This window comes from Uranotaenia lowii, chromosome 3 (genome assembly GCF_029784155.1).
Source record: "Uranotaenia lowii strain MFRU-FL chromosome 3, ASM2978415v1, whole genome shotgun sequence".
NCBI classification, from domain to species: domain Eukaryota; kingdom Metazoa; phylum Arthropoda; class Insecta; order Diptera; family Culicidae; genus Uranotaenia; species Uranotaenia lowii.
In genome coordinates, this window is record NC_073693.1 from 41456672 (window position 1) to 41471387 (window position 14716).

Below are 14716 nucleotides of genomic sequence, written 5' to 3' on the forward strand. Positions count from 1 at the left end.
AGTAAAATTGTATTCTTCTGTGGTTAGCTCCCGACTATCACAGTTAAGCTGCTTAGTGTTTTGATTGACTGTTGTTCTTCCTACTCGCCGAACATCACCAACCAATCAAATCCCAACACAGTTGATCGCATGGCAACGTATAGGTTGGTATTTGCTTTGATGGGGCGAACGCCCGCTTAAATCGTTTGTATGTTCTATTATGTTAATTAATTTGAGTGAGCGTAGTAGTTTATACCGCAAGCAAGCGAGCACACAACACCAGCCCTGGTCCGAAATAAAGAATGTGATTTGAATAAAATTATTCACACTATCTCCAGCTTGCCGGTCTCTCGTTTTGGTTCGATTTGCACGGGCCGGCCTGGCAGCCACTTTATAATCTCTCTCGCCGCTCTACAAAGTACAAAGCGAACTCCGTTCGTCCGAAAGGCCATCATCGTGCCATGCATGCATTGCGTCGTGTATCGAAGTCCGGCAATCTGCTGCTCCTCCTCTTCAAACGGGTCGTTTCTTCCTTTTTCGTTGACACAGTTTGCAATTCGCAATGCCCGGTAGCAGCGCGTTTTTCCAAAAGGTCGTAATGACCTGTTGAATGTTCACACGCTATTGGGGTTCCCCATGTATGGGTTGAGATAATTTCTCTTCGAAAAAACAACAGAGCGCAAGGTATTTATCGGTATATAGTCTAAGACCTTTGGAAGAAGAAGCTTGTGGCTTCAACATTCCTTTCTTTGACCAGTTCACTTGACTTATTTTTGTTGCTGGTTTTTGCACATTCCATAGCAAGGGTGGGCTGGGTCTGACGTATCAATTCACTATTTAATATTTCATCATTGCTATGAGACTGCATTCCTGATTCTCCCGGCTCTAGCTATCGATGAGTGAGATTGATTTTTCTGCATGATTGATATTTCTTGCGATTAAGTACTGTGGTCACATTTGAACAATATAACAGTTAAAATGTTTACTTTTGACGTTCAGTAAGTAAAACACTTGATGTGTCATATGAATATCTTTCTCATTACTGTCATCAACTACACCACCACGCACTGCATTAATTTTTTCAATAGAGGGAATAATTCCCCGTTCGAACTGAAAACTTTATCGTTAGGCTCGTCATGCACTAGTTTCTTTGTTCATGCCCTTATGTCAATGTACCTACATACATTTGACAGCACGCTGTTCACCACGCGCGCTATTCCAATTTATGGCGGTTAGTTCGTTTGCATACTACTGACGCATGTCTTCCCATTAGTGTTCTGTGGAGTCGAAAAAGCGATAGATAGTGTAGAAAATAGTTCCATTGCGGTATACCAAATCCAGAGGACGTACCTAACTGTGTATATTTCCACCTTAGAAGAACACACACTGTCACACATTTTACGACAGTTCAGTATCAAAACAATAATGATTGGACTAAGTTCGTAGAGCTTGTTTCGGCTAAGAAACGAGGAAACTGGAACATGAGGGAAGCACGTTTAAGTGTTTTTTCTAAACCGTTTTGCGGGGCAACTAATTGAGAGATTAGGTGACTAACGTGATAAATGCGGATGCTAGTAGATTATTTCGTCGTACCAGCTCGATTAAACACTTAGCTGATAAAGATTTTTTGTATGGGACATTTTTCCGGGAGAACTATACCGACCTTCTCCGAAAAAGACTGATTGAAAATGTCTTCTCAGTAAATATGATGAGTAACCTATTGTTATTGACCCTTGTCGAATCTGTGACAAAGCGCAAGCAATAATGAAAGGTCATCAATTCAGCACAACGATAAGGACCTTTATCTGCCGCAAAAATGGAGCGACATTCGCTGATTGAAATGTGTTGAAACAATCAATATAGCGCGGTGGGTCTATCAATTCGAATCTATGATGAGTGGTGTGAGAATCTTAACCTGTTATGGTTTCCCATAAAAAAAAACGACAACCCGTCCATCGACCATCGGTAAATATGGTCTATTTGTTGGAGAGAGCGGGTTTTTTTTTTCTTGCTAAGCCGAATAGCTACCCTCCTAAATGGTGCTCTCGCTCAACTATTCGCTAATGAATGTGTCACTGTTGCGTCCGCGCGATAGATAAGGATGCTGTGCGTTGTTGAAGAGTACTTGGCTCATTAACTGCCTAAACAGTCTTGGGGCGCGGATTATTATGGATACATTGATTGCGCCAGTAATTGAGTTGCATTCTTTATTTCACCTTTTTGGAAACGCAAACAGATATTTCACCTCTTTGCAAATATCGACTTGCTGCTGCTTTGATGTTCCGAAATTATACTCAATAATCTGAGGGCAATCGTTGCTCGAGGAACTGGTAAGTAATCGATTGGACTTTATTTTGCAAATTTAATGACCCTTATTTTCTTATTTTAGCTGTTGCCTGCTTTTTAACTTTATAATCCATTATTTTAAATGGGAATTCTTACATTGATAATCACAAGAATTTTACTTATCTAACATTTTATCAACTTCTGTTGAACGATTATTCGATATTTTAAAGTTTTGCCATATTGAAAACAGACTTTAGGACACATGACATAAGTACATGCATGAGATTTTTGCCTCTAAGAACAGGTTTGAAATTAGTCCGAAATATAACGGAGAATTTTAATGTAAGAAAATTATGCTCAGCTGTAGACTGCTGAAATAGGTAATTGGTATTCAATTTTCCCGGCCTTTAATTTAAAACGTATACAAGAACATATATAATCTCTTTTCCAGGTTTTTTAAATTTTCATTTTTAATGCCTAGCTACCGTTTTTTTAATTTTAATTTTCGCTTTGAAATATGTCATTCTTGTTCTTGCTAAGCATTCTGAAAGTTTCTATCGATTCTCGTCTTGAGTACTGAATCATCCGAATTTTGAAAATTATTCTTAGGCTGAAACTTGCTTTTTAAATTCTGGTTTTTGCGATAAATTCTTAATGTAGGTACATACATGATTCCGTTACTTATGCACTTATGATCTAAAATTCCTTCTGTGCATTCATTAATGCCACTCAATTTCAATATTTTGTTCCTCGCATCTTTCCCTGCATGATCTTATGATTTCCCGTTTATAAAAGGTTAAAAGTTAAGCAGAATTGTAAGAAATTATTTCCAAAACCATAGAAGATTTCATAATATTTTCATTTTTAACAACTTTTTTGATCATTTTTTAAAGAATTCATTGTTAACATATCACACAAACCGAAATAATTGGATTTTATTATTTTTTTGTTGTTATTTCATTTAAATGAAAACATAGTTACTATGAAAACGTTAACCGAATATGATAAATGGAACTCTTCGTGAACCCAATTCAAATCAGCCTAATATGAGTAAATTCTCGTTTATTCTGCTTTTCATGAAATTGTTGCCCGATCAGGAGAGCATATCAAAATAATAACTCAAACGTATCTCATTAAGATATTTACATCTGATTCAGTTATAATTAGGTACTCTAAATTTTTGATTTTAAGTTTTTCCAATCTGAATTATATCTTATTCTGATTGACAGACTTGAATGGGGTTGAGCTCATTTTCAATGATCAAGATTTTTTTCGGATTGTCCTAAAATAAAATGATTATATCTTATTTTGATATACGTACAACTTTTTCTGAAACACGGACATCGAAGTTAACGGCCCAAACCGTACGTTTATGAGTTTCGCTCAACAGATTCATAAAATTGAATCCAAGTTTTGGGAAACCAAAAATGGGGCATGGTTTTGGCAAATAATGTGGTTATTGACATTCCACTAGAAAATTTTCTCGAAGCACTCATATCTTGATAAGTATAATTTTGATAGGTTTTGTTCTGCCCAATATCAAACTATGATATCTGAACCAGATATAATCTTGATAGAAGCATATCAAAAACTGATATAATTTAGCTATGATCGTATATAATTTTTGATATAATTTGAGATATTTTAACATCCTACGAGTACTGAATTATAACTCATTTATATAGAAAAAAATTAGTATCAAAATATCTCATCTTGATATAATTTTGTTTTTCCCTCCTGATCGGGTGAGCTACAGGTGAATCAGGAGTGCGTGAATGAATTATGTACTGACTTTTAATACGTTTTATCAGAATTCATCTTTATATGTACACCAAAACCAACTGGTGTAGAAAATAAGTTTTTGTGGCGAATCAATCAGTCAAAGTATGAATTCACATTAAAACAAAAAATTAGCAATATTATCCAAATTTTTAATTCGTTTAAATTCCTTCTTCATCCAGATTTTTAGATTTTTTCTGTGAGATTCGTGAAGAATTATATATATTTGGTGGTACACAAGGTACAAAATATAAGGTTCTTACAGTTATTAAAAGAAATAGTTTATGCTCAAAAATTTGTAGTACGACGGTCCACTGTTTTAAAGCTTGCTTCAGATAGGATTGGGACAAAATTAAAAACCAGTATTTCAGTTATTTATTATTGAATTCAAGATCTTTTTTATACAAATGTAGCGTATTCTTTATACTTTAAAAAAATACGGATAAAATTATTCGTCACGGTTTCGAAGTAATTCTCGAATTTTTCCTAAAACACTGCTTATTAGGCGGCGAACACTTTCTTCTTCCATGGTTTTAGCTATCTTATTCCACCAGGTCTTCATCTGATTGATGTCTCTGACAACCTTTCCCTTTGCCTTGAGTCTCCACTTCTTGATTGCCCAGTATTTCTCAATAGGCGGAACTGGGGGCATTTGGGTGGGTTAATATTTGTCGGAACAAACTGAAGCCCTTTCTCTGCATACCATTCTTGAACGACTTTGCTGTAATGACGGCTTGCCGCCAAAGCATTACGGGATGGTCGTGGGATCGAATGAACGGAAAAACTCGTTTTTGGAAACACTCATTTTGGTATAGTTTCGACGTCATTGTCTTATTTGTAACGAAAACTTTAGTTTTTGCAAATGCAAATGCAAATGCTGAGTTGCTGAGTAAAATTTTTGACCTGGGATTTGCCGAAGTCAGCCTTGACATTGTTTTCATCGTCCATCAGAAAAGACCCGTCGAACTTGATCAGCACCTGTTCGTATAGCTTCCGAGCACGGATTTTGGCCAAACTATTCTGTTTTATGGTCCGATTTGGCTGTTTGCTAGCTCGATACGCTTTGAATTATCTATAAAATATTTTGGAACTGGACCTGGAATGTTCCATAGCATTACATACGTGCGCTGAGCTCAAAAATTTAGATTTTTGAAGAATTTTTCCAAAGGAATTTAAAATTCCGATTTTTTCTCACTTGGTCACCCTAAAATAAACAACTATGTAATGTATAGCTTCTGAGTAAAAATTTAAATCGTGATGAAACGAATGAACTTTATAATTCCATAGGTTTATGTTATGGCAAAAAGATCCATAAAAAATTTTCCCGGTTTTGATTCGAAATTCCAGGTTTTCATGTCATAATGTATCCCACTCGTTGCAAAATTCGATTTTTGTCAGCACTCGACGTAATTATCCAACTTGGCAAGCCCGTTGATTTAATTTACGACTCGTGCTAAAAAATAAACTTTTTGCAACTCGTTGCAATGAATAACTAATTAGAAACCTTTCATAAAACATTGTTTTTTCATCTTGAATTCTGACTTAAAAAGTTAAAAAAAATATGGGAAACAAGTTACAGAGTCTTTATTAAACAGTTTTGGGGATTATTCAACAGCATATCAAAGTTTGAGATAAAGACAAAATTCGAATCATTTATTCAATGCGGATTCACCCATTGTTTTTTTTCTATTTTGAACTAAGAAATTTCAGTTTCAAAATGAATATAGAAAAAAGTTTCATATCTAAATTTATTAGTATCATAAATCAATAAAAATAAGAAACATTTAATTTTGATTTTCAAAGAGTAGTAAAGTTAAATTTTGCAATTTAAATTAATTTATACTCGCATTAAACTACCTAAACTATTAAAAAAATCTGAACTTCAGCACTCATGGATTTTGAGTTCAAAATAACATTTTAATACATAGAAATTGCAAATCTTGAAAGAAAATTAAAAAGAACAATGTAATTTTTTGTAGTAGCCGTAAAAATAAAAAATAAAAACATTTCTAAATCCGCTGTTGCATACGACTCCATATTTGGTTTCGATTTTTTTTTTAAATATTTTTAGCATGATTCAGGATTTATGCAAAAAACAAGCTGAAAAGTGGACATTTAAAATTTCTACAATCAAAAAGACTCAACAGTATACATAAAATTTCAGAAACTATGAGCTAAGTTATAAAATACAGACCGACAATCCTATATAAAAATAACAGATTTCGAACCTATTTATTATCCCCCATTTTATAAAGGATTAAGATATAACCTATATATTCTAGATTCAAAGAAACAATGCTTGAATTCTTAAGTTAAGAAAGGAAACTATTTGTGACATCATTGAAGAGCATTTATGAGCTTTCGATATGAAAGATTTAAATTCTATTTACAATTTTGTTGAAGATTTCAAATTTGTTTTGACTTATGCTTTTAAAAATATATTTGATTCATTTTGATAAAAAAAAAACTATTTCAAAATATCCTTAAATTCGCCAGATTGTGAAAAATAAACTTCAAGTTTTCACAAATCTTTGAGAATCTTTGAAAAGTTCTAAAATGTGGCTAAAACATTTCTTAAGTTAACCCTTGAATCTGCATATTAGAATATGACGCCTTCAAATTAGTCAAATCAGTTCTAAACCCCCCAGGCAACCGGAAAAACGTAAATTTGGTTGACATGTGCTATCGAAAAGAAATAAACAAAAAATATTGAATCAATATTATTGCAATAATTTTGTTATTTTGACATGAGGCTTTTTTAACATTCAAATTTAAGGTTTTTTTCTTTAATGCGTCACTCAAAACACAAACATGTATTTTTTGAGGAAAATACCTGTTGAAACATTTTTAAATTTTTGAAGAATTTATATAGATAGAAGCTTCTATCGACATAAACACACCTTTATGAAAAAAAGAAATATTTTCACTGGTTTTTTTTCTAAATTTTATTCCAATTTTCGCCACGGATAGAAATCAGTTCATTTGAAATTTTCGCAAATATTCAAAGGAATCTTTACATATTCAAGCTTTAAAATGTGTAATTTATTTTTTTCTGGATAAATTATGACCAGTGATCGAAAAAAGTTAATTTTCCAATCAGTGCGTTTGATAGGAGATGGTTTCCTTTTCAACTAAGCAAAGTTTCACCGATTTCAAATTATTATTAGGCTGCGAAAAAAACACCTTGTCGTGCATAAAGATGATTGTCTTGTGTTTAACTCTTAAATTAAAAACTATCACTGGAAAATTATAATATTAGCTTCTTTTAACTTTTTCAACCAAAATTTAACTTTTTCTGTGATTTAACTTTAATTTGCTTGCTTTTATATGATTGATGGTTTTTTTTAAATAATTGTAATGCGATACTTCAACAAATTTTGAGAGACTTTTTGAAATTCTCATCTTATTCTTCGAGGCAGTTTCGAACTCTAGGTTCCGGTAAAATAAGTTAGTTTTTTCAATTTAGAGGTAGTTGAAGAGAAATCAGAGAGAAGTTTAAAAATTTCCGAACTTATGATATCCTTCTTACACAAATGTTAAAATCTAACCAGGAAATTGAATTTTGAATTTTGGGTTGAATACCTGATTTAGATCCAAAATTGAATTTCGGTTTCCTCTTGTTAATTTTCCCGGTTTTGGGTCTGAATTCCCGGTTTTTTCCCGGTTTTCCCGGTTCTGTGGTCACCCTGCTCTTGTAATCTTTCGATAAACTTTTCGAAATTTCCATAAAATACTTCCAACGTTATTTATTTCCTAGTGTTTTTTGTAAACTTCGAAGGGGAATGACAAAAGAAGAAATTGATATTTGTTCCGGCCTTTTTGTATAAACATTAATAATTTTGTGCTAAGCATTGATCAAGATCCATTCAGAAGAAAAATACATCTGTTAAGATTCTAGGAATCCTTTGAACAACATACATTTTGGAAAACTTTTTCTTAAAAAAAATGAGAGTTTACAATTTTTCAAAATATGAAACTATGAAGTTTATTTTATGCTCTAACGATTAAAATATTGGAACAAATATGTATACTATAATTTTTACGTCTGTTAAATTTTAAGGTGATACATTTTTCTCTTTGTAAGATATTCCGGTTTCAAGATATTGCTAAGGAATCAAGTCACTCTAAAGATCAAGTATCTTCATTACCCCTTATGTTTATAATTTTGAAAAACTTACAAACGTATTGAACATTTACACATTACAAGAATTGAAATATTTTATTTGTCATTGAAATATTAAATTTTCCGAATTGAATCTAATTCTATCTCGATGAGGAGTTGTGAACAGTTTGGACCCAACTTCGCTCTCTTAGCAGGTTTTCTCGGTTCGATAACTTAGCCAAGTGAAACATGACAATTCCGTTTCCTTTTAAGGAGCAAGCCGACCTCTAGATGCCAGCTGGAGGTTAACCTTTTAATAAATACACACACACACACGAACACACTCCACCAGTTGGACCGATCCAATCGTGTACGACTTTTGGGGAGTTGAATATTCAAATCCGGCTTCGAAAGATACATCATCTCATTTGGGAATGATCAACACCGGAATTGACGAATCAATCAAATCCCCGGGCTAATCAGAAGTTGTCTCGAACTGCCGACAGCTGTGATCGATTTTTAACATTTCTAGGAAATATTTGATCGTATAGAGCGTATATGATTCGTTAAGCTTTAGAAAAGGTGGTGATAAAACCAGAATCGTCTGTTAACATGTTAATTTGTGCTTTCGCGTGTTGTAACCTGACAAGTGAGAAAGGCGCTTTTAGGGAGGACAACAACCACTGATCTTATCCTATAAATTTAATCTTCTAAAGGAAAAAAAACAATCCCAATTGGTTATATCTGCATTTTATCCAATCTATTTAGTTAGACAGAGATAGTAACCGCCCTGTTCCTCCAAACTGTTGAAATCATAATGAACGACCTTCGCCAGTCGTCAGCAACTCAACTCTGACCGAGCTTTTTAGCGCTGAGGCTCGCTTGAAGTTGCTTGCTGTCGATAGATGAGGAATGTCCCCTGCATTCGAGTGACCAACAACATGTGGTGGCTGTTCTTCACATATTTTTTCATCTGCTCAACTCACTACCATCAGGGCCAAAAAGCCATATGCCCAAAAAGTCTTTCTACCTTACGTAATAAATGTTTCTCTTTTTTTGGTTTGAGCGAAAAAAAATAGCAATGCTGGCAAAACGTTTCTCGAAAAAAAAAAAACGAAAGAAACGATACGACAAAGCGTTCCATCCATCGTTCGTTCGTCTCCGGACGACTTAACCGGTGAGCTTCAAGCCAGTTTCTTTACAATATATACCCCGTTTTTTTTAAATAATTTTATATTGCAGGCATTGATAACTTGAGCCTCGACACAATTTCAGGAGTTCAATGGAATCCTGTTTTATTTCTCATTGCAGCACTCTACTCTAGTATAGTGACTTAAGTCCATGACGTTATAATGGGCTGTGAACATATAGGCTGTCGCAGATATCGCGCAATATAGTAATGTTAATTGTTGCACGCTTCCTTTCCACCGCGAACCCAAAACAGATGTCGCCTAGGCAAGGGACGAGGTTCGATTACTGGTTCTAGAGTTGACTTTTTGCTTCTGCCTTGCCACAGGGAAAAAAAAATCCACATCGGCATGACGCCGCCGAACAATTTTTGATTATTTTGGGCATGAAGGTGCGCCATGCAACTATTTTCTGGGCACCCCGCCGTTTTCATACCTCGCGTTCGGTTGTGATTTCGATTTTCTGGTGCCGCACCGACCGAGAAAAACAGGGGCACCTGATTTTGGATATGAGATGACGACAAACCTTCGCCGGATCTTGGCTGGCTGGCTGGTTAGCTATGTTGGACCCCGAGCCTCGGTTCTGTTTTGGTAGTGTACAACTTTTTTCAGTTGTCCACAACGTCTCCAGCCATACCGGGGCCTTGAAATTTAATGTAAAATGTAAGAAATTCAATAATTTATGTGCGACCGGCGGGATGTAAATAAAGTGATTCCGAATTAAAGGCTACCGGTTTGGAATTGAAACATTCGCCTAATATGGACTAAATAGTAATCAGCCGCGGTTATGTGACGGGAAAAATTAACCAACGGTGATATTTATGACCTGTAGTTGCTATCAATGGGTTATTTGAGCAGTATTTTAGGATGTGCTTCTTTTTAATGATAAATCGTTGACCAATTTACATGACATTTTCCAGAACATTCCTTATAAAGTTTAATTGAAATATGGTCAATAAATTTGGGAGTTCCCTAAGGTCGTCACATAGTTCCAATGGTATCAGGTCTTTTCATCATCGATTAGACAGATCGAACACGAAAAATCTGATCATCTGATTCATCAGTGTGTACATCTGTACTACGATCCCAAGAACTCCTTACTCCCAGAACGTTTTCGTCCAAATTGTCCAACTTTAGATCTGCTTTCATCCATCGCTAATCATTTAATATTTCTTTCGGATTTTACCCGGAAACTTTTCAAGTACTACCGGTTTCTTGTCAGCACCTGTTTTATTCCTTCAAACACGCTTAACCCTCCGAGGGGATTCAGGGCCTTCTGGGGATTGCAGAAATCAGCCTCATTGATCCTCATCCAAGTTTGAACACGCAGCGTGAGGAATCGTATGAATAGAAATTTGCATGAATTCGACTGATCTTAGAAAATAATACACCTGTAAAAATATTGAACGAAGATACTCCGGTAAATGGTAGTTTCCAGAAACGGGTTCCCGATAAACGTATAGTCTGGTATACCGTTTAGCTGTAAATGACATTCCTGTAAATGGTATAGTTCGGTAAAAAAGCCTCATTGGAATTATTCGATTCGCTGTTAGACTTCAGTCGACCGTGCAACTCGGTGTTCCACGCATCGCCATCGCACAGAGCTGTTCAGGAAAGCTTCTTTAGGCCTTCAGCGATTACACAATCTTTCGGCTAAAAGTACTTATACGGCTAGTCTCTTTATCATGGCCCCTCCTAAATTCGGAGAGCAACCACTAGAACAGTATGGAATTCCCAGACAACACAAAATTGTCAAGATCCCGTGAATCCTGAGCAGACGAAGCGGCTGGTATTAACGAGGAGCTACCTCAGAATAGCGTCGGAATGACTGGGACTTCTGGAAGATCGCCTGTGAATTTTACATGATTGTTCGTCTGATGAAAACTGTATTACTAAGCTGGAATGTACAGAAGTTTATCCTCATGTAGCTACGTAGTGCTTACTTGAGAAATGAGCAAGATTTCCGGATGAGTGTCACCAAGACTCCGCAATCAGGATTCGCCTAGTCAATTCGGTATGACCGATAGAAACCCGTAGGCACACTGCTTGATCCGAACGTTTGCTGGTTTAAGGAATGCTGAGGGTTCACTGAGTAACCTTTTAAGGAGTTGATTTGTTTTTCTGGCAGTATCTTCGAGACTGGATGTCAGGCTAGTCCTGTCCTGTGTCAGTTCGGTACTGGCAAAGCCTGAAGTGTGATCTGGGATATCTTCGAGGTAGGTTGATACGGCATTGGTATAGCATAGAAACGCGAACAGGAAAACCCAAATCGGATATATGGTGATGCAAATTTTGTCAACGATTCCGACGGATTAAAGGGTGTCCGCGATGAAATTGCCACACTATGAAATTGCTCAGACTTTTTTACCGTTGGGCGGATTTAGTTCATAGTGCATTGTTTACATCCTGCAAGTTCTAAAATCCTGTGATCAGAACTCGCCCAAATGGAGTCAGAAGAACAGCTCGTGCGTGATAAAATCTTGCGCATTCATCACGAGAACAAGGATCTCTCGCATCGTTCCATCGCTAAAACTTTTGGAATCGCGAATTCCACGCGAGTGATTAAGCGGTTCGAGGAACGTTTGACCACCGATCGGAAGCCCTGAAGTGAAGGAAAAAGTATTCCGTTCAACACCAAAAATCACAACTGCGTAGTTGGGGCCTTCAACCGAAACTCGAACGCCTCCGTTCGGGATGTAGCTAAGAAGCTGCACCTAAGCCGAAGTTTTGTCCAGAAGGGCAAAACTAAGGCTGGGCTTCAAACGTTCAAGATACAAAAGGCCGCAAATCGTGACGAGAAGCAGAACAAGTCCGTCAAAACCCGTGCCAGGAAGTTGTACCACAACATACTGACAAAAGTTGAATGCATCATGGACGACGAAACGTATGTGAAGGCCGACCTCAAACAACCTGTTTTTCACGGCCAAGGATAAGCTCAGCGTTCCGGAGCATGTCCGCACTTAGAAGATGTCTAAATTTGCGAATAAATTCCTTGTTTGGCAAGCCATCTGCACGTGCGGGACGCGGAGTGCACCTTTCGTGACCCAGGACACGATGAACGGACAGGTGTACATGAAAGAGTGGCTCCAAAAGCGGCTGCTTCCTCTCCTGAAGGCCCACAAACAGCCCAACAATCTTCTGGCCGGATTTGGCCTCATACCACTCATACCACCACAATTTCGTGCCGAAAATGTTCAACCCTCCTAACACTCCGGAGCTCCGCCCCATTGAGAAGTAATGGGCGATTATGAAGCAGCACCTTCTTCAACGACCGTAAGACAGTCAAGGAACTGAACAAAGTATGGGTTTACATGCAAAAAACGGATGATTCACAGGTTGTGCAGAATCTGAAGGCCGGGGTTAAGGCCAAGGTGCGGGCATTTGCGTATGGATTAAAATACGAGTAAAATGGTAAAATGAAGTTTAATAGTCATTTTTCAACCACTGAAAATTTGATGGCAATCGCTTCTGTAAAAGAACGCTACTTCCCACAGATACTAGAACTACTGAATAATCAGCATAGATCGATAAAATTTACGGTTGAGAAAGAAGTTGAGGGAAAACTCCCCTTCCTTGATTTACTGATCTCAAGGAAAGAGGACAACACAATAAAGTTTGGAATCTACCGGAAACCAACCTCAACTGACAGGTATATTACGGTCGACTCAAATCACTTTGGTGCTCAAGAACAAGCCGCCTTCCACACTATGGCACATCGGCTGTACCATATTCCAATAGAAAAGGCTGAGTTTGAAGACGAGAAGCAAAAAATTTTTGATGCAGGGATTGTGAATGGATACGAAAATGACTTCGTACGTAAAATTCTTCACAAGCACACACGAAAAAAGCACCGAAGTGATGCAACAACACTAAACACAAAAATGACTAACGGAATCAGCCAGATTCTTCTGCAGCATGGTCTAAAAACTGCATACAAGAGTGGAAACATCCTCAAGGATTGTCTAGTCTTGCTCAAAGATAAGATTTCTGAGGAGGATAGATCCGGAATTTACGAAACTCCATGCAGCAGCTGCCCGGCTATTTATATTGGCCAAATTCGCCGTAATTCAAAGTCCGTCTCAAAGAACACAAAAATGCTGTTGAGAATGAGAGGATTAATGAATCGAATGTTGCCGCCCACACAACAGAGTTTGACCATTCCATCCATTGAAAAAAGGGCAAATTTAGGAAGTTTGTACGAAAAACATCACATCTGAATGCTTGGGATTCGATGTTCATCAGCACCGCCAAAAAACCGTTGATGAACGAAGATGATCCGCCGATCATTTTACCTCTCTTCAATCTGATCAATCCAAAATCCGCATAATGCCAATTGCGTTCGACGAATACTACATCAAGTATGAAACTGGAGCTGTAATTATCCTTTGTGTAATCAGTCGGACATCGTCCTGTAAATAGATGGGCAACATCGAGCGCGAAACCGGACAAAAAGGTAACTTTATATCTTTTTTCCCTAAAGTAAGAATGTTATGTGTCGTGACCTGTAATACGTCGTGTGTTATGTGGCAGTTCCATCGTGGACACCCTTTATTTTATTAATTTTTTTAGCAAACGTCGCTGACAGCTTCACACAGACTTCCGACAATTTAGTACTTCATTTTCCTTTGTCGGGAGTCCGGACTTCCTAAGTAAAATTTAGTGCTAGCGCAATAATATCTTGTCAACTGGCAGCGCAAATGAATGAATTTGAGGAATTAATATGTTTTTATATGGGGAAACGTAATCCATAAATAATTTTCCCAGTTTTGATTTGAAATTCCCGGTTTTCCCGGTCCTATTTTCAATTCCCGGTTTTCCCGGTTCGCTGGCCACCCTGTATTTGGTAAGGTTGGGAAACTATAACGTTTTATCTTGAATTTAGAAAAAATAATATCCTAAATTTCAAAATCTATAAGATGTTCAAGGATCTTACAATCTAATGGAGAAACAAAGAAACAAGAAAACACTTACATAGATCAGCCCGGAGTAGTAGCGGTCCTTGATGTTGTGCAGCACCGAGGCCTCGTTCAGGCAGGTGAGCTCGGCCATGTCCTCGACCTTGTCGAATTTGGGCGGGTTCATCTTCTGGATGTCATCCTTGAGCACCAGGACCCGTTTGCCGGTTTCGGCCAGCTCCACCTCGACCTCATCGCCTCGTTCGCCCTTGATGCTGGCCGCTACGAAGCCCTGTTAAAAATAAGCAGAAAACGTTCCGAGATTAGTATTATTATTGTTGATTCCGTGTCATTGGGTGACCTTTTGAAGAATTTTTAGTGTCTTCGGACAATTGGAAGGAGGTGATCATCTTCCACGGGGGAACCGGGGTAGGGTACATACATTTATTCATGAAGTTTTTAAAAATAAACAAGGCACTGGGGGAGAA

The 14716-nt window shown here is 37.1% G+C and overlaps 1 protein-coding gene across 2 annotated transcripts in view; it reads right to left on the reverse strand.

Annotated features, from left to right (window-relative positions):
• Positions 1-14716, reverse strand: part of LOC129755321 (myosin heavy chain, non-muscle) — a 125254-nt gene that overhangs the window by 94242 nt on the left and 16296 nt on the right. For both annotated transcript variants that reach the window (XM_055751753.1, XM_055751752.1), the window contains exon 2: positions 14305-14520. In XM_055751753.1, the coding sequence (XP_055607728.1) occupies positions 14305-14520 (216 nt within the window). The remainder of the gene's footprint in view (positions 1-14304; positions 14521-14716) is intronic.